This window comes from Camelus ferus, chromosome 1 (genome assembly GCF_009834535.1).
Source record: "Camelus ferus isolate YT-003-E chromosome 1, BCGSAC_Cfer_1.0, whole genome shotgun sequence".
In the NCBI taxonomy this organism is placed as follows: domain Eukaryota; kingdom Metazoa; phylum Chordata; class Mammalia; order Artiodactyla; family Camelidae; genus Camelus; species Camelus ferus.
In genome coordinates this window covers 67,217,855-67,244,499 of record NC_045696.1, presented here as the reverse complement: position 1 = coordinate 67,244,499, position 26,645 = coordinate 67,217,855, and the positions used below count along the sequence as shown (strand labels likewise).

At 42.0% G+C, this 26,645-nt stretch overlaps 1 protein-coding gene across 1 annotated transcript in view; it reads left to right on the top strand.

The window, feature by feature from the left end:
• TPRG1 (tumor protein p63 regulated 1) overlaps positions 1-26,645 on the top strand; it is a 124,381-nt gene that overhangs the window by 6,608 nt on the left and 91,128 nt on the right. Inside the window, exon 2 of the mRNA XM_006188859.2 lies at positions 20,903-21,133. Coding sequence (XP_006188921.1) covers positions 20,912-21,133 — 222 coding nt within the window. The 5' untranslated portion in view covers positions 20,903-20,911. The remainder of the gene's footprint in view (positions 1-20,902; positions 21,134-26,645) is intronic.

The following is a 26,645-nucleotide window of genomic DNA, read 5'->3' as shown; positions in this document are numbered from 1 at the left end:
AAGATCGGTTGGGGTCTAAAATGGTTGCATAGCTACAAGAGGGGACCTTGAGACTGTAAGGTGGCTGCTGGCAGATGCTGTTTGAATATGGCTGGTGGTGTCCTGGGGTAAAGAAAGTCAGATTCTCAGTGATGCAGAATGTGTCTGAGACTAGGTCCTCAGGGGCCACCCGGCTCCATTTTTGTGTACCTCAACTATGATTATTCCATTATAATTTCAACTTGACATCAAGGTCCAGAATAGAAAGCTGTACACACCATTTGTCTCCCCATGACTCCCCAGCCTCCTGTCTGGTGGCATCTGTGCTCTCCCATCATTTTTTTTTTAAATTGAAGTATAGTCAGATTACAATGTGTCAGTTTCTGGTGTACAGCATAATGCTTCAGTCATCCATGCACATATTTATATTCCTTTTCATATTCTTTTTCATTATAGATTACTACAAGATACTGAATATAGTTCCCTGTGCTATACAGAATAATTTTTAAATGTATTTTATATATAGTCATTAATATTTGCAAATCTCGAACTTCCAATTTATCCCTTCCCACCCTCTTTCCTCCCAGTAACCATAAGATTATTTACTGTGTCTGTGAGTCTGTTTCTGTTTTGTAGATGAGTTCATTAGTGTCTTCTTTCTTCTTTTTTTAGATTCCACATATGAGTGACATTATATGGTATTTTTCTTTCTCTTTCTGGCTTACTTCACTTAGAATGACAATCTCCAGGTCCATCCATGTTGCTGCAAATGACATTATTTTATTCACTTTTATGGCTGTATAGTATTCCACTGTATACATATAACACATCTTCTTTATCCAGTCATCTGTTGATGGACATTTAGGTTGTTTCCACGTCTTGGCTATTGTAAATAGTGCTGCTGTGAGCATTGGGGTGCAGGTGTCTTTTTGAATTAAGGTTCCTTCTGGATATATGCCCAGGAGTGGGATTGCTGGATCATATGATAAGTCTATTTTTAGCTTTTTGAGGAATCTCCATACTATTTTCTATAAAGGCTGCACCAAACTACATTCCCACCAAAGTGTAGGAGGGTTCCTTTTTCTCCACAGCCTCTCCAGCATTTATCATTTGTGGACTCTAACAATGGCCATTCTGACTGCTCCCATCATTCACAGCACCAAAAGGAAACTCCTGGAGTAAAATATAAACCTCATCCTTTCAGTAGCAGGTCGTACTGGGCCCTTGGTGTCTGCTTTTCTTTGTGCAAGAGCCCCTTCGATCCATATGTGTCCGGACAGCTCAGTGTGACTCTGCAGCCCCTTTGCAATGTTTCCATTGCACTTTGTGCAGATTACTATCTAGGCTTCATCCAGCCGTCTGGTAATTATCTACTTGCAAATCTAATTCTTTCACAGCGTACTCCTCAAAAACAGAAAGAAATTACATTTGTAGATTTTCCTCTACTCTATACCTCTCTCTCTTTTCCCTTGGCACAATGATTGGCACAGAGAAGGTCCCGCCCAAATGTGTGTGAGTTAATCAGTCTGTACCATGCCCCAGAGTTTCACTATGGAGGTTAATCTAAGTCATATAAGAAAAAAAGTGGAGTATCCCAGTTAAGATGTTCTTATATATAGAATTAAGAAATCAGGACGATCAAATCTACAATTTGGAAGCCACTGACGTGGTTCATTTTGCTCAATAGTCAGGGAGATGTAAACCTGCATAACTGATGTGTCCATTTTGAAGTTTCACACCATCGTTACTCATCCCTGGAACCCTCACTAGTGCCCCCACAACCATAATCAGTAACAGCTATTGATGCCATAAAAAGTTGTTTGATTGTTCATGATTTAATAAGTGAGGAATTCTTGTGGATGAATCAGACAAAAAAGATGAAACTAATAAAAATGTCCAAACATACACACTTCCTAAGCTTTTAATCTCACAACTAAAAAAAAAAATTGCAAATTAAAACAAATATTGACTACTTTAAACTGTTAATTTCCATATATATATATATATATATATATATATATATATATATATATATACACACATGTATTTTAAATTATAAAACCCTCTCCAGACCTGCAGAAAAATGGGTTTAATGTTCTTTTTTTTATTTTTGTAATTTTTAAAGTATTGAGGTAAAATTGGCATCTAACATTATTTCAGGTGCATAGTGTAATGACTTGATATTTGTATATATTGGGAATTGATCACCACAATAAGTCCAGTTACCATCCATCACCACACAGTTACCATTTTTTTTCTTGTGATGAGATGTTTTAAGAGCTGCTTTCTTAGCAACTTTCAAATATACAATACAAATATGCAAATATGTATATACTGTGCATACAGTGTGGTGTAACTATAGTCATCATGTCATCATACTGTACATGACATCTCCAGGACTTACTCATTTTATGACTGAAAGTTTTTTTTTTAGGATTCCTGAAATGGGCTTTGTATTCTGCTGAGACTTAAATTGCTACAACATTTCTGGGAGGGGTAATTTAGACATATGTACAAAGAACCTTTAATCTTTAACCCAGCATTTCCCTTTCCAGGAATTTATACTACAGAAAAAAATAAAGGATTATGAAAAATTTACCTACAAGGGTCTTCAGTGTATTGTTATTATAGAAACAAAGGAAAAAAAGAACATGAACAAGTAATGATAAGGGATGAGCTAACTAAATATGGGTGATCGTATAACGGAACCGTATTGGAACCGTCTTCATCCACTAACACATTGTTGCAGGAAATTATTTGTGAACTGAGGAGTGTAGCACTGTGCTGGAAAACAGGGGCTTGAGGTCCAAGAGATCTTTGATCAACTTAAACTCTTATCGCTGACTGTGCAACTTTGAACAAATTCCTCAACTTTTCTGAGTTTCAGCGTATTAATCTATAAAATGAGGTTAATTGTAACACCTGGACCATAGGGCTATGGTGAGTGTGAAATGAGCCAGTGCAGTTAAAGCCCAGTGTTGGGGCCACAGTAAGTGCAAAATAAACATTGCTACTATCGTCAATTTCAGCATCCTCTTCAATCTGCTAGGTTAAAGGGCAACTTTTGGAGCAATACTTACAGCATAACTCAGTTTTTGAAGTAGAAAAAATGACATCTACAGAGAAATGTAGAAGCCTGAAAGGATATCCATTATAACACTTTACTCTCATTTTATCTAGATTTAAGGAAAGATTTCTTTTCCTTCTTTTACTTTTATGAGTGGCCTACAATGTAATAAAAAAAAGTTTAATGTGTTGAAATAATCATTAACACCAATCTCTAGAGATAAATGGACTCTTATCAACGCAGTAGTCCTTTGCTTGTGTTATGACCCTGTTTTCCTCATTGTCAAGTCACCAAAATCTCTCCGGACCATTGTCATCAAGGCCTGTATCCAGCAGCTGGAAGCTCTAGGTGAACACTCCAGGCCCCCTTGCCCCTCCATCCCGTCCTTCTGCCATAGCCCACGGGGTGTGCATCAGAGACACTTACTAAGCGTCTGTTCTGTTCAGACACTTGGTGTTGGCAGTGGGGTGGGGTACGAAGCAGCACAGAGGGTGGTTTCTGACCAAGAGGCGCTTGCAGTGCCCTGGAGGGGAAGGACACTCACATGATGACGCATCACGCGCTTCGCCTTATTGAGAAGGTCCTTCTGTCGCAAGGCAGCTTCGGTGGCGAGGGAATGCGTCTTTAAGGAGGTAGGGCTGTGCTATTAGATGGGCTTCATTATTGTTATTTCTTATTTTTTTTACGTTTTTTTGGGGTGGATGTAATTAGATTTATTTATTTAATTATTTTCTTTAAATGGAGGTACTGGAGATTGAATCCAGGACCGGATGCACGCTAAGCATGCGCTCTACCACTTGAGGTACCCCCCAACCCACATGGACTTTAGAAACAAGTACATTTCCATGGCCCACAGGAATAGTAATCTCTGACTAGGATGGAGCCCTTCCAAGCCCCTTATGTCACATTACCTTTGATGAGACTTTCTGTACGATTGCCTCTTGACCCACCACTTTCTGGGGGTCTTAGATTCTTATTCTCGTTCCGTCAATCCTTTTGTACCCATAGCCCAAGAACTCTGACTTGTATTCACTTAGTATGTTTCCTTGAAACATTTTCCCCTCAATCATAAGTACAATGTATGTTTAAAGCAAAAAATAATGGGGAAACTTAGAAAGATGTAAATAGAAGTGTAAATTATCTGCAAGGTGGTCATGCAGGGATAATCGTTTATAACATTTTGGTGCATGTGCTTCCAATGCATGTGTGGGTGATTTGACATGTAATACTCTGTAATCTGCTTCATAATGACATGTCTTTTTGTGTCAATTAATATTTGTTTACACAATTATTATAGGACATTTTTTACAACCTCCCCCTGTTAAAGATAAACTCTTTTAACACTTCAATATATTAATTTCTAATACTTTTCTTTTGCTTATTTATATATAGTTTTGGTTTTGAAAATAAAACCATAGGGTATGTATAGCTTAGATCCTACTTTATCACTTAGCGTTATTCTGTGAATTTTTATCTATCATTCAATTGTCTTAAAATATGATTCTAAGGGTTGCATAATATTCCACTATGGATGTGTACACATAGGGTGATGCAATAAGAACTTCTAATTTAGAATTGATGCTTAAATCAGTATCTCCTCTTCTAGGCTCTGAACTCCATGCAAGAAGATCTAGTTTTGATTCTTCTGTGAATTGTTTTCGTGTAGTCAACTGACAAAGATAAAATCCTTTGTTCTAGATGAGATGAACTCTAAGCGGAAGCTTTCACAGTGAGATGGGATTCAGGAAGCTATGACTGGGTAACTTCAGAGACCGGAGAAGAGGCTGTGACTCACAGGGCTGTGGCTCACAGGGCTGTGGCGGGTTGGGTGGGAGGGAGGATTTCACTGTGAATGGACCAGGTCTAGCTGGATGAAGCCCCAGCCTAGGAAGGTCAGTCCTCTTTGAAGTGCCACTCTCACTGGTTAGGAGAAAGAGCTAATGGAACCAAACAAGAAGTACCTACCACCAACAACAAACAAGTACCCACCATCCAGTGTCCTTGCCTGTTGAATTCAAAAACAAAAACAGGCCAGGCACTTGTTCTCTTGTTCTCATTGATTTCTTATCCAGAGTGCTCTTAAAGATGCAATTTTCTATAAACGTATAACCAAGGACTAGAAAGTTTTGGTGTGTAATGGAATAAAGGTGGTAAAATTAGATCTATTCCAACCTTATAATTTTGGGTATTTGACCTGCCTTGTAGATGACCTTTTAGCTCTCCGCCTTGATTGAGAATGGAGGCTCCACACCAGGTCCTTGCGGAGTCCTAGACTAGCTGAGCCGGAAGGAAACTTGAGAGCCCGCTAGTTCAATACCCTCCTAGTACGTGTGCAAAAAAAGCAGTGCCCCAAGAGAAGAAACGACTCGCATCTGCACCCGGATTTCCTGCCTCCTATTACTTTAAGGCATTTCCCACCATCACTAGTTATCACACAGTCTTCTCCCAATTGTTCAAGTTGCTCTAACATAGATTCAGTTGATTATTAAACTTCTTCTAGCCTTCTTTTAAAACTAAAAAACTTTAAAACCGTTTTGCAACCCCACTATATTTTAAGTACTTTGCTGGGCCTTTAGATCCATTAGTTCCTCTAATTCTTATACTGTCCTGCAAGGTAAATATTGGCTCCACTTCAAGTTTGAGAAAACTGAAGCTCAAGATTTTTAAATTGCTTCTCAATCTCAGTCAGCTGGTAAATTGTGGAGTCTGGGTTGCAGCCCCGGTCTGTCTAACTCCAAAGGTTTCTGTACTATGCCAGGCTATTTCCTGATACAGGAATTGATTACACTTTATGTCTTTACTGTCCTTTGTCCATTATCTTGTGGAAAGATTGGCTTAATTAATTCTCCAAATGTATTGTGCCTTTGAGTTGTAGGTGAGTGATCTTGACACATCACCCACAAAGTCGCGTTTAAATCAAAAGTAAAGGCATCTTTCACGTTCCAATGGAGGAAGCTAAATTGTGTGGTTTGGCCACGCCTACAGATTGGCTGAGCTCCCAAAAAGGACTGGAGCTGAACAAGCAAAAACAAACAAGAACTGACGTTTTGCAAAAGCTGAAGAGAATCAAAGCATGAAAAGAAAAGAAAGACAAAACCTTGTTCAGTATAGGTAGCATCTCTACTAAGAGAGAGAATATATTTTAAGGAAAATCACAGATGTCAGAAGAGTCATGGAAGAGTGAAAGAAATGCAGGGTTAAGTTTGGGGATACGAGTTCCTTTGGCCAGGCATTTTCTCTTGACCTTTCCTCGAAGAAAGATGGGCTACATTATGACTTCTAACTCTTGGCATGTCGTATGAGGAAAGAGGAAAAGTGTTTTGCTCTAGTTGGTTTCAGACCACTGTTTCTGAGGCTGGCCTAGGTCAAGGTCAGGATGGTGGGGAATGGCTCCCCTCCCCAGCTCCGCGACGACCCCTCCCCCCAATCACTCTTTAAAACAGGGTCATTGACGCCCCTTCCCTCTCCAACTCCACAGTACTTCTGTGACCTTTTGCTGGAATAAACTAGAACTTCTGCCAAATTATTCTGCCCAGTCCATCTGTAACTAAGGGCTTTGTTCTCAGAGGATCTGTTCATTGGAGGCGCACTGGATTTATTTCTCTAAGATAAATATTTTCTCCTACCTTTTCCCATTGCATAATTTATATAACGAGTTTGTAACTTCTCAGCCTACATGGCAGTTTCATAACTCCTTGTGATAAAAGTTACCCAAGAGACATTATCTTTCTCCATCTCTCAAAGCTTCTTTGATTTTATTTCCTGAATGCAGCTTTTGCATATTAGTGGGCAGATTAAAGTTATTGCCCAATGATGCAACTATCTGTGTACCGGGAAGTCTTTATTTGGGTGTGAATTTTAGTCTTCTTCTGACTTTACTTTTTGAAGACTTTCTCAGGGCCAAATTTTGGTGTACTTACTGTATGAAACAACTTATTTTTAACTTGTACTGGAGAATGGGAAATTTCTGATGAAAATGTGAGTGCCTCAAAAACCTTTAAGCTTTCATATGTTTTTACTACAGCTAACACTTTTTAAAAATTATATCCTCTTTATAACATTTTCAATGTAGAAAATTAGAAAATAAAATTAAGTAAAAAAAAAAAATCTGTAATCCAAATTATACAGAGAAAACCGATGTTAACATTTTTGTGGATATTCCTGTAATACATATGTATTAGTTATACATAACCATATTGTATTTTTAGAAAAGACTAAGATCATGCTATGTCCTATTTTATAACTTAAGAAAACATGCCATGGATGTCTTTCCATTGTATTTGTACACAGTTAGTTATACCAACCACATAATAGCCTATCTAAACTATGTTTAGGTAGCTTAGCTATTATAAACAGATTATAAATAAAAGAGTATTGCTGTTTTAAAAAGGATATTGGCATAAGGAATGCACTTGGATTTGCCACTGAAAGATGAGGAATTAAAAAGACAACTCGATATATCACTTGTTTTAAATAATCTCTATTTCATATGTTAAAATATACCAACACAGCTTCTAATGATGTACTAATTAATCCCACTTTCTTTGTCACGAGACCTAAATCCATAGATAGGTTACATTACTAGAGAACAAAAGTAACCATCTTAGCGATGCCTACTGGATGTGATAGTGAACTAAGAGGCCGAAGGTCACTCCAAAATTAAAGTTTCTACATTCAGTCACTCCCAGCAGGAGAGCTGGTTTTAGCTCTACTCTCCGTAGCATTTTCTAACACGTTTATTCACTGGCTGGGCTTTCATAGAGAATTACCGAGTTTCACCGTCGAATATTAATGGCATTTGAAGCCTGGTGTGGCCTGTTGGAGGTGGGGTGCAGGAGAAGAAGTCACCAGTGATATCAATGAGGAATTGTACCTGATGTTGCTGAGTGGCCCCAGCTCATTAAGAAGGGAAGACAGAACTCCCCTCACAGATAACAGGGAATATATTTTGGAGACGTGTCAAACATTTCAGTGATCTCTTTAAACACCGTGCTGTGTCACAGTTGAAGTTCTTAGATGCAGAGATACTGCCAAACAGTTAATACTGTGAGCTAACCTACTTTTGATGACACTTATCTCAAAAGAGAAGCGCTAAGGAGTGGTGAAACTTATCCACTCAGTTGAATTTCTCCATCACAAATAGGACATATACAACCCATAGATTTTTTTTGCACTGCTTTTATAGCCTGAAGGGATACTCGAGAGCAGGAATCGACCCAGGAGATGTGTGTAGCAGTAACTCGGGCCGCATCGATTCTGGCCCTGTGGGCTATGGTTTCCGTCTGGCCCCTGGGCTGGGTGGGGTGACGGCCTGCTGGAAGGTAGGCACATCCCTGGTTGAAACACCTTGCCTCTCCTGGCTATCACCCTCATACCTTCCCAGTAGTTCTGACTTTGTCAGTAGAGAATCGACCACCTCTGAAAGCTTTGGGCTGTGCCACTTTCCGTCTGGCATCTTTTAGGGATTGCCAACAGCCCCTGCTCAAATACTATTTTATTGCCTCCTCCTCCTGTGATAATACACTAATGGCTCTTCAGAAGATGCACGATCAAGGCTCTCCATCATTTACGAAGTACTTTCACAACATTTTCATTTGATCATCACAAAAGATCTCAGGAAGTAAGCAGGGCAGGTGCCCACATGCACATTTTCACAGATAAAGGAGTTGAGAGGATTGTTACAACATACTTGAACACTTCATATATGAAGATGACATGACTGAGCATACTTCATAATGGCTATTTCGGTTGCTCTTTCTCTGGTCTGTACTCCTACTCCTGTCCTGATTGCTCTGAATAAAGTCATACATTTACAGAAAGACTGATCAAAACCAAACCTTATGTCTCCCCAGTAAACCAGCCTTGAGACACACATTCACAGAACCAAGGAAACGTGCATATCAAGCCAGTGTCTTAATTGTCTCAGAACATTTACTATTTATTCTGGCCAGTGTTGCTCATTGCTTTAACAGGAGTTGTGTCAGGTCACACATAAGTATACATGTATCTTTACTTTCTAATATTAGGCACTTATGTTCATATATAATTACATTCTTTAACACACACATTTTCTGTTTTGTTTCCTTGCTGAAATACAGAGAAAGAAACGGCTTTTTTTGTGTGTGTGATGGATGTTATTGTTCTGTGTCTGTGTCTCTTACCTAACCACCTTCAGCAAGCTGATACAATTTTTTTTTAGTTTTTATTCCTTAGCATCCTAAATGGTCCACTTTTCTTAAACCATCTTCTAATGAATCTGAATGTCACTCTTGAAACAGAACTGCTTTCGTTTCTCCACACTGGCTCTCTGGCCTTCACCATTTGCAGGGGAGCTGTCCCTCTGCTCTAGCTCTCCTGCCTTCTCTCTCTGGGTAGGGCTCTGTGCACCTTGCAGAACCTCAGGTGTTTATATTCTCACCGAGAGGGAGTGAAAATGGGTCAAAGTTGCCTTAGAAGATTAGTCTAACACTTACTTATATCAATTGTTTTGTCCAATTAGGTGTCTTGTTTTGCGTTCAACATTTTACAAACTCAGTGTATATTTCATCACTAAGACACAGATTGTCCTTCAGTTACGGTGACTGACAAGACGAGAAGTTAGCGGCATTGTTTTTATGACCCTAGGCTCCCCTGTCTGGTCTTGTTCCACTGCTTTCAGGTGCCTGTCACTGATGACTATTGCCCTTTGGTTTTCGGATAAACATTCCTCTGTTGCCTCCCTTCTGCTCATGAGAGAGGCTCTCATATATCTCATACCCTGCAGGGTAGCTTTAGGCAGAAAAAAGTTTTCCCTCATTCTGTCCGTCTCCTGCAGTGCAGACATTTTCCGTGACATCCTCTGTGACTGAGCTCATGGTGCCAAGCACAGGGTTCGGCATTCTGTGGGCGTCCAAGAGGATGAAGGAGGGCATGGTTCCTTTCCTCATGGAGCTCACCATCTGCTCGTGGAGATCAGTTACAGGCAATGACTAAAGAGCTGGTAGGCAGAAGATCACAGTGCCTGGAGAGCACAGGAAAAACTGCATTTCTAGATTGCCATTTATGTTAAGCTTGAGGGACTGGTGAGTTTGGAGCCTGGTTTAGAAGGAAGGATTTCCAATCATCCTCTGTCAGGTCTGGTTCCATCACATCTGAGGAGAGAGACTCTCTAAGGTGAATCTGCTTTGCATTTTTGGCCACAGGTGATCCACATTTCCATGGAGTGTGGATTTTATTACTGATCCATTTGTTCAGCTGATACATAATAGATGCTTTCTATGTGCCTTACTCGGTGCTAAGGCTACTGTAGTGAAAAGAAAGCCCTGTCTCTGTCATCAAGGATCTTATGTACTAGTGATGAGAATGTAAGCATTAGGGCAAGTTTTTAGGTAGCGGATGAGTACTGTCATAATGATATACACAATCTACAAGAAGAAACAGTTACATACATGAGGCATGTAACTCATGAGACGAGATTGGCCAAGGAAGCTTCTAGTTGCTTTCTAAGCTGAGACAAAAAAGGGAAATGGGGGTTATTCAAGTAGAAGAAATGAGAAGGACGTTGGTGGATTTATGAGATGAAAGGTAGAGTAGCATGGCTGAAGCATAGGATATAAGTGCTGTGGTGGGGCGAGAAAGATGGGAGAAGAAGATGGAGAAGGAAAGGGAGGGAAGAGACATGGTGAGATGTTCACCTCTACAGGTTAGTGGGAGTTCAGATCATGAAGATCTTGCCTACATGCTCAGGAGTCAGATTTTAATTTTGTGGGCAATGGGGATGCATTGAAGGGTAAGTGGCCAGTGACACAATATGATTTGTATCTTAGGAAGATCAGTCTTCCTCCTGTGTGCTGCATAGATCGGAGAGATTAAAATCAGCTAGAAGACCTTTATGATGATCCTCAAGAGATGAACTAAGGCTGTGGCAAGGAGTGAAGCAAAGTACAGAACTCAGTGGCTATTAAGGAATTAAAGGCTGTAGGACTGGGTGCCTGATTTGTCAGTATTGGGCAAGAAGAGGGAATCAGGCAGCTCTCTGTCCTGAGAAACTGTACAGCTGTGATCTCATTCACTGAGCTTGGAACAAAAAGAGGGGACCAGGTCTATGGGGGAAGTGAGGAGATGATAAGTTCATCTTTGGACAAGAAGAGTTAAAAGTACCTGTGGGTCAACAAAGATGACAGGTCTAGTAGATGGTTGTGTAGATAGATCTGACTGTAGATATAAGGTATAGGAATCATAGATCATAGTCATAGATCTACAGATTATGGTTAAACAAGGGGGAAAAGGGGGGATTTCTTAGGGAGAGCATCCAGAGTGATTTATGGCAAACAGTAGCATGGGAGATATGGGGGGATCTCCATGAAAGAAACTACCAGCCACGAACCAGGAAGTAGAAAGAAAACTGGGAATCTGTCATTCCAAGGAACAGAAGGAAGCAAGCACTTCAAGAGGCATGAGTCAGCGATCAAGACTGCCAAAGAGATCAAGGAGATAGAGAGTGTTAAGTGTGTATTGGATTCATTTATAAGAACTTCTGGACTGAGAAGCAGATGTCTGCAGATTAAGGTGTGGAGGAGATAAAATTAGAGACTTTCTTTTTGAGAAGCTTGATCAGGAAATAGAAGAGATCCATTCATTTATCCTTGTGATTTCTAAGGTCAAACGAAACAAATGTGCTCTTTTTCTCCTGGTAAGAATTTAGATATCTGAAGAGAGGTGAGGGAGCAAAGTTCTCCACATTTTCTCTCTGAACCGAATTTCTCCAGTTCCTTTTGCTGTTCCTCCTGTGGCACAGTTAGTGATCCCCACCAACCATGGGATAACTTCCTTAGCAAAGAGGAAGGTCCTCTCACAGGCCAGGTGTCCAAATGACCAGCCTGGTATGGAAACAGAAGAGGGAGAATTTGAAGCGCCTCTGTTGATCATGTGAAGTGTCTTTTCATTAATGCACTTAACAACTAGTTTACTGTGTGTTGGTTATATACCAGGAGCTCTGACATAGGGAGGTGATGGTTTGCGTGGGTTTGAGGGCAGTGTCTTCAGGACAGCTTCTCAGAGCCTGGCTTTATGGGGACAGGAGAGAGCTGACCTCAGACTCCTGGAGAAAGGAGTCACCAAGCAAGTTTCTCTTACTCCACAGGCCAGCTAGGTCTTCTTAGGAACCGAAGGCAGTGTAAACAGGAAAGAGGAGCCTGGTACCCTGGTACGTCCTCTGACTTGCTTTGTGACCTGAGGTAGTGACTTTCCTGCTCCCACGGAAGCATCTGGTTTCTTATTTATAAAATGAGGGTGTCGAGTTAAATGATATCTCAAATGTCTGGCAGCACTCTCAGATTCCATCTTGTGAAACCAACTGAATATTCACTCTGAGAAGAATGATCTCCTTGGGGTGCCAGTAATATGGCATTTCTTCATCTATGTGATGGTTCCGTGAGTGTGTTTATTTTCATGATACTTCACTGATCGGTACATTTATGATATTTTGAATGCGTGTCATACTTCAATAAACATGTTTATAATAAAAATGTCATTAAAAAAATTAAGGCTGTAGATTTTACCTGGAGGGGTGGGGAAAGACTGTCGTCAGCATTGGGATGAATGTCTTCCCCTGAATTTCATGAAATCCGTACGGGAGAAGTCACATTTGGCCTGCCTCGCAGGAAACCCCTTCTTTGGGGGGACTTCCTTAGGTAGAGCTCCCAGCCAGGAGCATCTGGTTGAGGAATGTAGGCTGATGGCCCTCCCTGGCACCAGGATTAATGCTGAGTATGTAGTCAGCCCTGGTATGTCCCAATAACATAATCCACACCCTCCCCTGGTATGTCCCAATAACAGGGGATGAGGCTGTTGCTAATTTCTAAGCATTGTCCCCGTCTAGTTTCTGAATCAGCAGGTTCGAAATCAGGGATCTTACATATTCTGGAGAGAGAAGAGATGCTGTCGCAGGCTGATTTGTTGATCTTCATTAAGTTTTTTTTTTTTTTTTTTGATTCCTCTGCTTTTTTCTTTTTCAGTTATACAGGAAAAAAAAAATTGAGTGTTTCGAGGCTCCAAAGTACATCGTCGGGACCAGCATTTTTATCCTGGTCAATTCCTTGCATGCTTCTTTGCTCTGTCTTTGGAGGGTGTAGGGAGGCTGATGATTTAGCCTTATTCATTGTCCTCCCCAGGAGGAGAATGCCACCGCTCTGCTGTGCCCTCCCTGCCTTGGGATCTTCCTGGCCAGGCCAATGGCAGAGTAGAAACTTCTTCCACTGCCTGAGATAAGTCACTACCCCTGACATCTGGTTTACTTCCTTCTACTTTTTCAGACATATCTCCAGCCAGGTCTCCCCTGACTCACACATCCTGGTACAGGTTTATGTTAATAGCTACCTTCAGAATTTATCTTGGTGGGGGAATTCCATTTATTTGGGGATGTTGAAGGGGAGAACTCGGGGGCCCTGGATATGTGGATGAAATAGATACGTATCTATGTTTATGTCAAATAAGAAACACACACACAGAAAGCAGAAATTGTTACCCTGGAAAGAGGAGAAACAGATGAATGGTGCAAAGTTGTACCATACACAATATGACTCACCTCTCCATGGCTTCTCTGTCTTTAAGGAAGTTGTTAATCTCATGAAGTTCTTGAGACAAGTGGAATCTTACAGAGTTAAGCCCAGGCTCTGTATCTGGGTTGACTGGGGTGGGAGGGGGACCTACCCATATGGGATGGAGGCACGAGTGCAGAGACAAGGGAATATAAAGGACGTGTGAGGAGGGTTTCAGGCTGTCATCCTGTCAGAGAGCCGTTGTTTTAACCAGGTGCGAACAGCTCTTCAAGGAGCCAGGGCTGGAGGTGGGCAGCTACGTCTCTATTACATTCCCCGTGTTAGCTGGCATCCTTTGAGCAAACCCTCCTCTTCGCACCTCACACCTTTGCTGGGAGCATCCTCTCCCACCCTCTAATAAGCAGTCAGTTCCAAGGCACCTTTCTCCGCCCTCTAACTTTCCACCCTCTCCCCCCTCTCTCTCCACTCACACTTGTTACTCCCACCTTCTATTTCCATTGTGTTTTGCACACACTTTCCCATTCTGGTTCTATCACTTAAGTCTGCAGTCATCCCGTTTACATTTTCAGGACGATGAGCTTCTATGGATGAAAGACTGTGGCACGTGTTCTGTCCGATGTGTGTCTGCGTGAGTGTGAGTGACCATGTTCAGAAGCTGTTCCCATTCATGCCTCACAAGAGCTTCATTACTCAGTCCACAAGCATTTACTGAGCCCTCTTGCATGAGGTCTGAGGTAATGCACAAACCACTGTGGATTACATGTTAAGACTTGTCCTCAGGTCTCAGACCCAACAGAGAAACAAGCGAGGCACCATTCATCCGTCTGAGGACTTGTTCTTAGTGCCTGCTCTGTACCCTGCCCGTGGGCACCGTGCCTGTGCCGAGTGCTGGCTATACGGGTGAGTGCAGCGCAGTCCCTGCCCTAGAGATGCTCACGGCCCAGGAGTGAAGACCAGAGAGTAAAGAAGATGATGGTTACAGAACAGCATGACAAATGCTACAGGGATCAGGAACACAAGCCTTATCACAACCTTGACTGGATGAGTGGTGGAAGGGTTCATGGAAATTCGCAAAGTTAATTTCAAGGGCTCTGTCATCTCACTGAGTTCTCTAGTCAATGTCGTTATCTCAATCAACTCTTTTCTGTCTGTTTTTCAGGAAAGCCCACTAAAAATTTCTATTCTGTGTGAGAAGCTTGGCAAACCTCTCAGTGTTTCCCTTCTTAGATGTAAGAATAGTTCCTGAGGCTTTAGCACGTCCCTGGCTCTGGCCCTGGCCCGGGTGGGGAGTCCAGCACCCCACTGTGGGGGTCCCGAGCATCTCTGGTGACTGTGGGTATCCACTCGTGTTACAGAGAAGCCAGAACCTCCATGAAGCACACCCAGATTCATGACCGCCGTCACAGTCCTCCCGTGACGCCTCAGCGTCTGAATCACAAGGGAACTGACGTACTCAGTTGGAGAGAAGCTGGGGTAAAGCATACTGAGCAACCTCTATTGGCTTAGGTACAGAATATTTGGGGCACTAGAGAAAAATCAGTCAACTCTTGAGGAGTGATTGAGCTGGAAGGCAACACAGGAATAATTTAGTCCAACGACTTTCAGACTTCAACACATTTACCCCCAAAATGAGAACTTTGGAAGTCCAGAAACAGATACATGGATCAGTTTTGATTGAAATGGGCTATTAATTTTCAGGAGTACAATCTGCCAACCATAGAGTCTGGCCCCTCATTTTGTAGGTGAGAAACCTGCCATGCGGGTGGGGAAACAGTTGCCCAGGGTTTCCCAGTGGAAGGGCGTGGGGACCCGCATTTCTTCATCTTGGCCCTGTGTCCTCCCCTCACCCCTTCCTCCGTCTGAGCGAAGGCTCCGGTGGCAGAGCAGAGGGCCCCACCTGGCAGAGGAGGAGCTGGGAAGAGAGAGACCCTCCATCAGTTCCACTTCCTCCCAGGACGCAGAGCAGGCCTGCTGGCATGTTATCACGAATGCACAAAACGGGAAATTGGAAAGGATTGTTTGCCGATTTTCTTATCTCAGCTGGCACAGAGGAGGGCTGGCTGGAGAGTTTCAAGGTGTTAAGAGTTTATGCACCGCACACCCCTTGGCTGTTCGCAGAGAGACTCAGGAAAGGCTGCACATGTAAATTCACATAAATTTCCTTTACAAAATGTCAAAATTAAAAGTGGATTTTTATTTTGGGGATGAGCCTTGAGAGGGTTAACCCCTTCATGTGGGTAGAGATGTTACCATCAGAAACACACAGCTGACATCTTTGACTGCAACCCAGGGAAATGACGCCCACGCTTCCCCCCCAGCCCAGCGCCGCCTCACCTGCCAGAGGGCGGCAGCACTTGTGAACACACTGTAGAATTTTCTAAGCTCCTGGTTGGCCCACAAACATTCCTCTAGATAGGTATATTTTTAATCCTTGGTGGCCATAACTTCATTCTTTATTCTCTTCAACTTTTTAAAAATTAAACTAAACTGAGAGTTCAGGGGACATATCAAGGCCTCAATTTCCTCATTTACAAAACATACAGGTTAGAATAGATGAATGGTTCCTAACAAGGCATTCTGTCTTTCAGGGCTCCAGAGAGGTAGTAATGGGCATTATCAAATTTTATTTTTCTCTTCTGATGTTGAAATACATTAAAACACTTCCTGGGCCCCTAGAAGTTTTGTGGACTCAGGCCCTGGGCCTCACGTGCCTAAGAAGAAGTCAGCCTGATGTCCGGTGAAGGAGGAAGCTTAGCCCACAGGGTAGGATGCGGGGCTGCTGGGGGGGGGGCAAAGCTGGGGAGGAGCCCTGCTTCACGGGAGCTGTATCTCCCATCCCAGAGCAAAGCAAAGTGGACTGGCTGCAGATACGTGGCAAAAGTGTCTTCAGTTCACCCACGTGTAAGTTTGATAACTGTTCCTGCTTTTCTTCTAAATGCTACCACTAGGAGCAGTGAACTAGAGTCCAGGAGTCTGATTTCATGTTTTGTTTCTATTTAGCGTTGTGACCCTGGGCAAGTCTTTTACATTAATGCTCTAAAATTTGCAAAATGAAGGAATTGGACTAGACAATAATTCTCCAGCTATCATTTACTCCCCTCTATGCTTCTGAAATAGTCTTAGCAAAAGTCCCACGGAGATAGATGAAGGCATATACCAAGGGAGGCAGGTATACTTAGACCAGGATCCAGAAATAAGTTACTTATTGCAGTAGTGTATTAAATCGAGCTCTGAATTTGCTGGCAGCTGAGATACACAGAATTCTTACTGTCTGACTGAAGGAAGGGTGGCACTTCTTTAAGTATTTGCTTGGCATTGTTGGAGGAGTTCATCACGAGGAGTGGTCGCTAGTTGACCAGCAAGCTGGACTTGGGCAATAGGAGGCTTATCTCCACCTGCCCCATCCTTGGAATGTCCATTCTACCCATCGTTCCTGCAATGGGAGCCCTTTTCAAGGATGCAAGCTTGAGAGAGAAGTGTGGTGTTGGGACCATCGGGATTGAATATGTGACTGAACCCAGTTAAGGCCTCTCTGAGAACTTTTAAGATTCTGACGGACCGGTGTGAATCATCGTGCTGCCGTCCTAGATACGCTTTGGATGGAAGTTCCCTTGCTGATTAAACCTGCCACCTGCTGATCTGGAGTAGCCTGCCCTCTCTGTGCAGGGGCCAGTTTCAGTTCCTGAGTTTGTGAGCCAATACATTTATTCACACATTTTATTTTTTATTACAAAAGCCACACTAACATTTTAACATGATTTAAAATTTGTTTAAAAAGCAAAAATTTAGGTGTAATCCAACTACCTCAATAAATCTAAATATTTCCCTTCTAGTCTTTACTAATGTAAAAAATTATCATTTCCAGAGAAAAACTTCTCTGTTTTTTTGGTTTTCTTGACCCAAGAAGATACATCCTTACTCCACGATGCTGCAGTGCATGTACATGTCATTGTAAATGTCAGCTCCATATCAGATGGGGAGCTTAATAATTCCTTGGCCATTAGGTGTTTAGTTGGTTTCCAATTTTTTATTACTACCTAGAATATGCAATTAATATTGTAGGCTGTTCTTTTTTTTTAAGGATAATTTTCATTACACGATTTCCCTGAAATGAGAAAATTTGGTCAAAAAATATGGATGTAATTCTTTTCTAAGCCTTGATCCTTTGCTTCTCTTAGAAATTTATACTGCTTTTACTTTCCTGGGCACCACATGCTAAGATAAATTTACCGGGCAGTCTTAGGGAACAATGATCCTTTTCAATTCTAAATGGCTCTGAATGGGTCTGTTGCAAGGCATAATTTATCCCTGTACAAGCTTTTAATATTTCAATGTATATAGTCTGGTTAAGCAGGGATAGGAGGGCAGGTTTTTACTGACTTGGGAATAAACGTGGTCTAGGCAGGTGGTGATGAGGAATGGAGGGGGCTGCTGGGAGGCACGGCAATCCTCTCCTTGGGGAGGTTGTTGACATTACGTTCATCGTCCTTGCGAAGGTGTCCCCAGGCCTGAAACAGAGCTGGAATCCTTCCAGGGGGAGATGGCTGGGCTCAACTCTTCCACTCATCACGGCTGTAAGAATTTCACTGGAGCTGAGGTTCCTTCTTTCCTGGACCTCAAAATCTCAGTCTCAAAGTGCCCTGCTTCCCTTCCCCAAGTGTTTCCAGAGAAGACAGCCTGAGGGAGATGCAGTGGTGCTAATTAAATCCTCCCTCTGTTTTCCAGGCACTGGAGCCTTTCACAGATGTCTGCTGTTAGGTTCCGGTTCCCAGAGTGCGGCAAATACAGAAGCAGGCTTTCCTTCCCCAAAGGCACAAACCCTCCTTCGCAGGTTACAGGGAACTCTAGAAACACACTTCCTTCCAACACCCACCGCAGCAGAGGTGGCAGACCTGCATAAACACAGCATGAGGCTGCCGGGGAGGCCACACACACACACACACACATGCACAAAATTTCTCCTGCTTCTCCACGCATGTCCTTGGATTTCTCATAGGCCAGTAACTTTAAAAAATTATCTGAAAGCCCAGTGAAGCCCTTCCCGCTGTGAGGCAGCCTGCAGCTTGGTGGGGATGTTGGGCTCAGCCTGGTTGGAAGTCCTGGGTGGGAGTCCAGGTGCCGCCGCTACTACCCAAGTGCACCCTGGGTGAGTCCCACCAACCTGGGATCCCCAGAGAGATGGAGATGAAACCATCCTCCTAGGGTTGCTGGGAGAATCAGGCAAAACCACCTGCAGTGTGATCTGCCGGGGGCTTTTCACGGGGGAGTCCCCTAACCAGCCATGTTTTCTGCTGCACTCAAGCCCTTTAGGGGGACTGGGTGTCCACGTTTGCCTGAGACAATGCCGGTTCCCTCCCATCGCTCTGGCACAGTGGTTAATAGCGCCCTTTTCATACTCAAGTGTCCCGGGGGAGGCAGTGAACTACACATTCATCCTATTTTTTATCTCTCTTAAGTAGTCTACTTATTCCCAGTTTTAATAACATACACTTGCTGTGGATGGTGGCTGTTTCTCACTTTCTGGTGTTTCACAAGAACCGAGGAAATGGAATTTTGTCCCGGTAAGAGCACAGGGACAGCCCTGAGAATAAGCTGGCATTCCCAGTCCCACGGTGCTGCTGGGCGGGCGGCGCTCCTCCCTTGTGGCATTGGTGGTGCGGCCGTGTGGCCTCAGCTTGAAAATGGCCACTCCACCGCGGGTGCTTTTCGGTAGCATGTGTCTTTTATTTGGCTTGGTTTCTTTGTGTCACTGTATATTTATAAAATATACATAAATCTATTGTATTTCTATTTATTTTAAATCAGGTGTAAGTCAATGTAAGCATCCAGAGATTTATGAAAACAAAATAAAAATAAAAATAAAAAATAAAGATACACCATATCATGCAGAGATAATCTTTTTTTTTAAAGTATGGTATAGTTGATGTGCAATGTTATACAGCCTTCAGGTCTGCAGCATAGTGATTCACAATTTTTTAAGGTTATATTCCATTTATAGTTATAAAATATTGGCTATATTCCCTGTTATGCCCAGTATATCCTTGTAGCCTATTTATTTTATACATAGTGGTTGGTACCTCTTATTCCCCTGCCTTGTCTTGACCCTCCCCACTTTTCACTCCCCACTGGTAACCACTAGTTTGTCAGGGACAGTTATTGCTAATATTTCATTTTACTTTTTTTTTCCAGATTTTTTTCTATCCTCTATCCTACACACATATGCAAATCCAGGTTATTATTTCTTCCTTCCTTTCCTCCCTTTCTCTCTTCCTTCCTGAATTATTTTAACAAATTTCAATAACGTTCTCCTAATATACCATTTTTTCCCATTAACAATATATTTTGGACAAGATTCTATGGTAAAAATATATACTCACATTTACAATGACTACATTACACTCACTGTATGGTGTAACATGTCTTATTTAGCCAGTTCCTTACTGATAGATACTTTGTTTCACTGTATTTTTTGTATTAGATGTAATGTTGTGTGAGAATCTAATGTTGCTATTAGACACAATGTTTTGCTATTGGACATAACATTATGTGTTTTTCCTGCTGTTAGACACAACGCTGTCATGCACAACCTCCTATAGTTATGTCTTTGGGTATTTGTCTAAATTAGTTCCTTAGGATATACTTTTATTTTTTATTAATTGTTTTAAATTGAAGTATAGCTCACATACAATATTATGTAAGTTACAGGTGTACAATACAGTGATTCACACTTTTTAAAGGTTATACTCCATTTATAGTTATTATAAAATATTGGCTGTATTCCCCATGTTGTACAATATATCCTTGAGGATACATTTTTAGGATTGCAGTTTTGCAGTTGAAAACACACTCAGTTCTAAGTGCTTTTGTGCCCTTTTACTTCCCAAGAAGTACACAAGAAGGTGCATTATCATTGCTTTTAACTGTCAATGAAGCTGCCCGGCTGGTAGGTTTTCAAGTGAAAATGCTGTGAAATCTCAAAGAGGAATTATCTGATGATTATTTCATACCGGTCTTCCCTTGTGAAGATTCCTGTCCCCTGCGGTTAAAGATGGGGGAAAAGGAACTACTTGCAGCCTCCTTTTCTCTGTCCAGAGGGTCTCTGTTTCTTTCCCCTGGTACGTGTCCCCGCAGGATTGTGGCGTCTGTGTTACCGAACTGCCGCCATCAGTGCCTCTGCTTAGCTGATGTGTGCTGTTGGATGGGTTGGGCAGTTTCAGGAATGTCATTTGCTCATCATAGACTGTTTTGCCATAGCTAAGACACATGTGACTCTTTTTTTTTTTTTCTGATGAGAAGATTGTTTCTTCCTTTGTTTTAGGTTGAAGAAATGTCAACAATTGGGGATTTTGAAGGATTCCAGCCTGTGTCTCTGAAGCAAGAGGGAGATGACCAGCCCTCTGAGACTGACCTGTTGTCCACGGAGGAGGGCAGCCCAGGCAAGGACCCATCGCCAAGGCAGATTTCAAGGCTGTCAAGTGTGACGGAATCGGCACTTTACCCCAATCCCTATCACCAGCATTATATCGCACGGAAGTACTTCGTCACACGGGTAAAGCTGTAAAATCACTTGTGTTCTTAAATACTACGTAAGTCTTCTCCTTAAAAAATCCGAACATCCTTTCACGTACCACGTGTTCGACCAACTGTTTTCATACTTGTTGTCTTGTGTAATTGTCACGATAACTGTGACGTAGGCATCCTTATCCCCATGTTGCAGGTGAAGGATCTGAATTTCAGAAGTTAAGGGTCTATTTTTGATCAGCAGGTAGGATCAAGGAGAAGCAGGTCCTCCAGCTTTTTTACTGAGGAGTCTTCGGCTCCTCAGTCCTGTATCCCTGCTACACCTGACCTTAGTAAACTGATGCTCTGTGAAGACAACCAGACTGACTAGAGTGTAAATCCCTGAGCCCAGAGTATTTGGTGTATGTTTGGAGAAGACACGGGTGATGGAGTGGGAAGGATTGCTGAGATTAGGCTGGACCTCAGGGGTCTCCACGGGCATGCTGGCACTGCAGTGTGGGACCAGGCACGTTAAATCCCAAACCTATAACTGCAGCCTCGATCTGGGCTTCCCTGTGTGTCAAAGCTGGGGAAATAAATGGATGGGTGTGTAACGAGGATGGGGTTTGTATATCTAGATATTAAAAATGCTCTAAACTTCTCACATTTGGATCCCGTAGAGTGTACTCCCTTGGGTTCTGGTACCTTTCTCTGTCTTGCACACTCCTTCCTACTTACAGCTCTCCTTTCCCAGTCCTTCACCTTTCTTGTCAACACGGTAGCGGTGAGCTCATAGGTACAATCAATTAGGGGCAAAATTGCAGGCTGTGCACTGTGGCAACAGAAACCACCTGAATTTTCAAGTGTATTTGGGACATCTTTTTGTTGAAACATTTTTTTTTTCCCAACTCAATCTCCTAAATAAGTGGTGACCAAGAGTTTGGGATGATTAACAATGCTTTAACTACTGACTCTTGATTTGTTAGGTTTTAAAACATATCTTCGGTTAAGATACAGTTTTAACTAAAGAGACTCAATGTGTGTGTGTGCGTGTGCACACGTGTGTTTGAAGATACATACCCATATTACTCATGTTCGTTGACTCTTACATGCAAAGTGCTTTGGTACATTCTATAGTGTGTATGCGTTTATGTGCTTTTTTGCACGTGTATAGCAATATGGTTTGCTTTCTAAAGTATGTGAACTTTATTGAATATGCAAAGTGAATTTGTAAGTTATAGCTGTGAAGGAAATCCAAGCATCCCCTAAAGTGTCCTTATCTTTAATAGTGAAAATGTATCCATCAGCATTTGATAAGAGAATTAGCTGTGAGTAATATAATAGAGGAGGTTTATCACTGGGATCTGGTGCAGCTAAGAGAGCTGCCTGAGAAGTCTGTGCAAAGCTGTTGTCTTTGCATCTGATGATGGGCCTGAAGTTGCTATAGATCGACCAACTGGCAATTGTGAAGTAAGAATAGGGAATAGGGGAAAACTGGAAAGTATATGGACAAACTGGAAAGCCTTATGACCAAGTGGGACACGTGAAGGAAAAGTGGGAAGCAGGTCTGTCTCCCAAGTCTGAACTTGAAGATGTGAGTCCCTTTCAGGGGAAGCCAGTGCTCTTCCCCATCGAGCTGCACGCTTCCCCAGCTAGCGAGGGGGGAGGAGGATCTGACGGAGGCGGGCTGACTCTAACAGAAGGAGCTGTGGGTCCAGGGGCTGCCCCGTGCCATCAAGTGAACAGGAGATGGGTGGCTGTGAACTTGAGCTGTGTCGAGGCCTGGGGATCTTCAGCAAGGAACGTGACTGACGGTCCACCTCTCCCTTTCCAGTCTGACACAAGCGCCTCTCGTGGCCAACCCTAATTTGGAAGTAGACAGGAAAAGGAATTCTAGAAAATGTAGCTCCTGCTTAGCTCAGCTGACACAGTCTAAAGCCACAATGGAGTATTTATTTATTTACACAGTGCCCTTATTTGTGTGGCTCTGTGTAGCCCAGAAAATACAGCCCCTTGGAGCAGCACTGTGAGGTAGGCAGGGAAGGGCTTGTCACTCTTGTTTTAATAGTAAACATCGTAAAGTTTCAGAGGAGGGAAGTGACCTGTCTGAGTCACATAATATTAGTGGAAGAGCTTTGGCTACAATCTGCATCTTCTGTCTCTGAGTTCAGCGTGCAGGGCCAGTTGAACGTAAGGCCCCTTTGTAAAGGTTTTCAATGACTGACTTCAGTTCACGTGAAGAGCATCTTCTCCATCAGGTGTGTAGGAAACAACTTTCAGTTCTCAAGGGCTTGGGGGAGAAAACCTTCTTATCTTATCAGTGAGTCCAAAATAGACATGTGGACTCTTCACGGCGTAGCTGTAAGGGCTGTATTCCCAAGGCACTCAGCCTTCACTTTTCTTCAGACTAAAAGAGAAAATATGAATAGTTTTTTTTTCCCCATGTGAGTATAATGAATGTGCTTTAATGCATGTGAGGATAATGAAAATACAATTGTTGGCTCAACTGAAACTTATAATGAGAAATATTTTGAATACATAAAGGGATGAGCCACCTTTACTACCTTGTAAACCACAGATCTGCTGATGTGGTGGTGGTTGAGAAAAATGTGGAGATGTATGTATGTGTGTGTGTGTGTGTGTATACACACACGTACACATATACACACACAAACACATATGTGTGTATATATATGTATATATAAATTTTCTCATCTTCAAAGTGTGGATAAAACAGTAGTTTGACATGGGAATTTCAGTAAGCTAACCTTGTAAGAGTTCTTGTACAGTGTATGACACTTCTATTAACACACGATAAGCAGCATTATTGCTATCCTAAATGCTCTCTCCCTCTTTTCTGTTGCTTTAACATTCACACTTCTGTAATTGGTAATAAGGAATGATATTAAGATGCCCATGACCTCCAGCGTGAGACAAAAATGTAGACTTATAGGATCTGTAGCAGGCAAGTGTTTGGAACAAAGGAAGCTAACTCATTTTCTCAAGGGATAATTAAATAAGACCAGGGCTCTGAATGACTCAGATCTATGAAACATTCATCATAAGGTATCACTTCTTAGAACTGAAATGGGATCTATGGATGATCTGGTCCAGTGCTTCTCAGTCTTTATCATGCAAACAAATCACCTGGAAATCCTGTTAAAATATAGGTCTGATTCAGTAGTTCTGGGGTGAGACCTTAGATTCTGCATTTATATAAAGTCTCTGGCAGTACTCATGATCTCTGTCCACACATCACACTTTGAACACTATGTGTGTAGTTAACACTCTCATTTTCAGAGGCAGCTAAGGCCCAGAGAGGGGCAGTTGCTCACCCAATGTCATAACAGTTAGTGAGCACTGACTTACCCAAGAGGCTAGTAAGTGGCAAGGCTAGAGTTAGAGCCAGTGTTCCCCAATTCTCATTCATAGTTCCGTGATCCCATGTAGTGATGAAACGAATCAGTTTATTACAGTGTAAGAACTTAAAAAATACATGTTGCAAATTCAGAAGAGCAGTGAGTAACTAAGTAGAGAAGCTCCTTGGTGAAGCATTTTATTTTATCAAAAGATTTTAAAATAATTTCACAGGAGGTGGTTTATTGAAAAAAATTGGAAAATGTGGCTAAGCAAGATTAAAGTCACCATATTTCCATATCTCAAAGTTAACCAAAATATATGAATGTGCTTTTATATATACATCTTGGTGCGTACTTTTTCTTATTTTTTGTCTTCTATGTACATTTTATTGTGCAAAAATAGGATTATATGCCAAAAATTTCTGTCAATGGCTATACTTCCGTAACATCCGTTTTCACACTCTGTAACATCTGTTATGAAGATGTACTAAAATTTATTTAAGTTTTGCTGGATATTTAGGCTGTTTCTTGTTCATATCCTTTACCCTGGGAAGGGAAGTGGCTTGCTCTGGCAGGATGGCCCTGAGCTTTCCAGCTGCCAGGAGTGGATGCCCAATGCTGTAAAAACCGGAGGATCAATTACATGCATTTCAGGCTGCTTATGCAAAGATGTGTCTGATACGGAAGTATAAATCAAATTTAGGAGAATTCAGGACAAATATGAGACATTTTTAGCATCATAACATCCTGCATTAGATCACACTTTTGAATATCTGATCATAAAATTTGTCAGTCTGGTCCTTTAGATCTCTGGTGTTCTTTCGTGGGTCGCTCTGGGCTGTTGTTTTCTTCCCTCAGGCTTCCAGCCAATTATTTATTTACTGCAACTTTGCCCTTCCAATATAGCTTAGCAACATTCTTGCTAAGTTAGAGCCAGGAGTGACCTCAGAGAATATCCAAGCCCACTGCTAAGACACACAAAGGAGATATGATTTATCCAAAGGCAACCAGCAACTTTGGGGCCCTGGCAGGCCTGGAATCTGAGATTCCTGGCACTTCCCACCACCCATCCACTGCCTGTGACCTTGGACAATGAATGAGAAGTCATAGTAATGAAGGTCTGAACCACTCGTCATCCGCCTGCTTGGATAACCTTTTCCTCCTATTTTTTGTTCATCTGCTATTAATCCTTAGACATCTAAAAATGGCCTCCTGCCTTCTCTCAACAAAAGTACCCCTCAAGGCTAATAACTCGAGGTATATTATGATAATCACTTTAGTTGTAGAGAGTGATATTCAAAAGCAACTTCTTATGAAAGGAACAATACTTGATCTGCATGGGGAAAGATATATTTAAACTCCCTGTAGGACTCTATATTTGCAGACACCTTATCAGAAAGTTGAAAGCGATTAGAGATGGGGAATTATCTCTAAATTTATACTTGAGAATGTAAATTACATACAAACTAATGGGACTAAAACTATTTGATCTTTTAATATTTAATTAATGGTTCCCCATGGCCTTTTTATAGCCTGTGTTCTATTGTGAGCAACGAGACTTTAATAAGCAGGTTTGGGACTTCCCATTGTGTGGCAAGATGTCATTGCCTTCATGACACTAATTTGGCTTTCATACGCTCTCCTTTCCCCCTTCTCTTACCATAGGCTTCCCCGTGTCTTGCTCTTGCATTGGGAACAACTAAATATATTAGTTATATTGTTATTGTCTGTGTGAGCTTCTCTGCTTTAGAAATTATATGTCTCACTGGGCAAAAGATTTCTTGACTCCCCTCCTTACACCGAAATCCTTTGAAGATTGTAATAAAGTTGACGTTTCTATCTGAGGGCAGACAATTAACAATGATAGAATCAGATGCATTTCCTTCATTGTCAGGGAGAGATCAATTTGCCTGGGCTTTACAAATCACATTCAATTTAGAGCCGGTTTTCTTACCTTATGGATTTTCCACAAAGCCAACCCGCTCTGGACATAAGGATGCCCACGAGAGAGCTCTCACCTTGTCTGAGCCCCCAGCAGCATCCCTTCTAGACTGCCCCCTCCTCTCACTGTCTACTAAGGAGTCCAGCCCATGGGAAAATATTAGCAGCCAATATGAGTACCGTTTGTGTGACAACTGGCTCCAGGCTAGTCTAGCTCAAGGAAACACAAGGAAACAAATTCATATGTCTTTCAAATTTCCT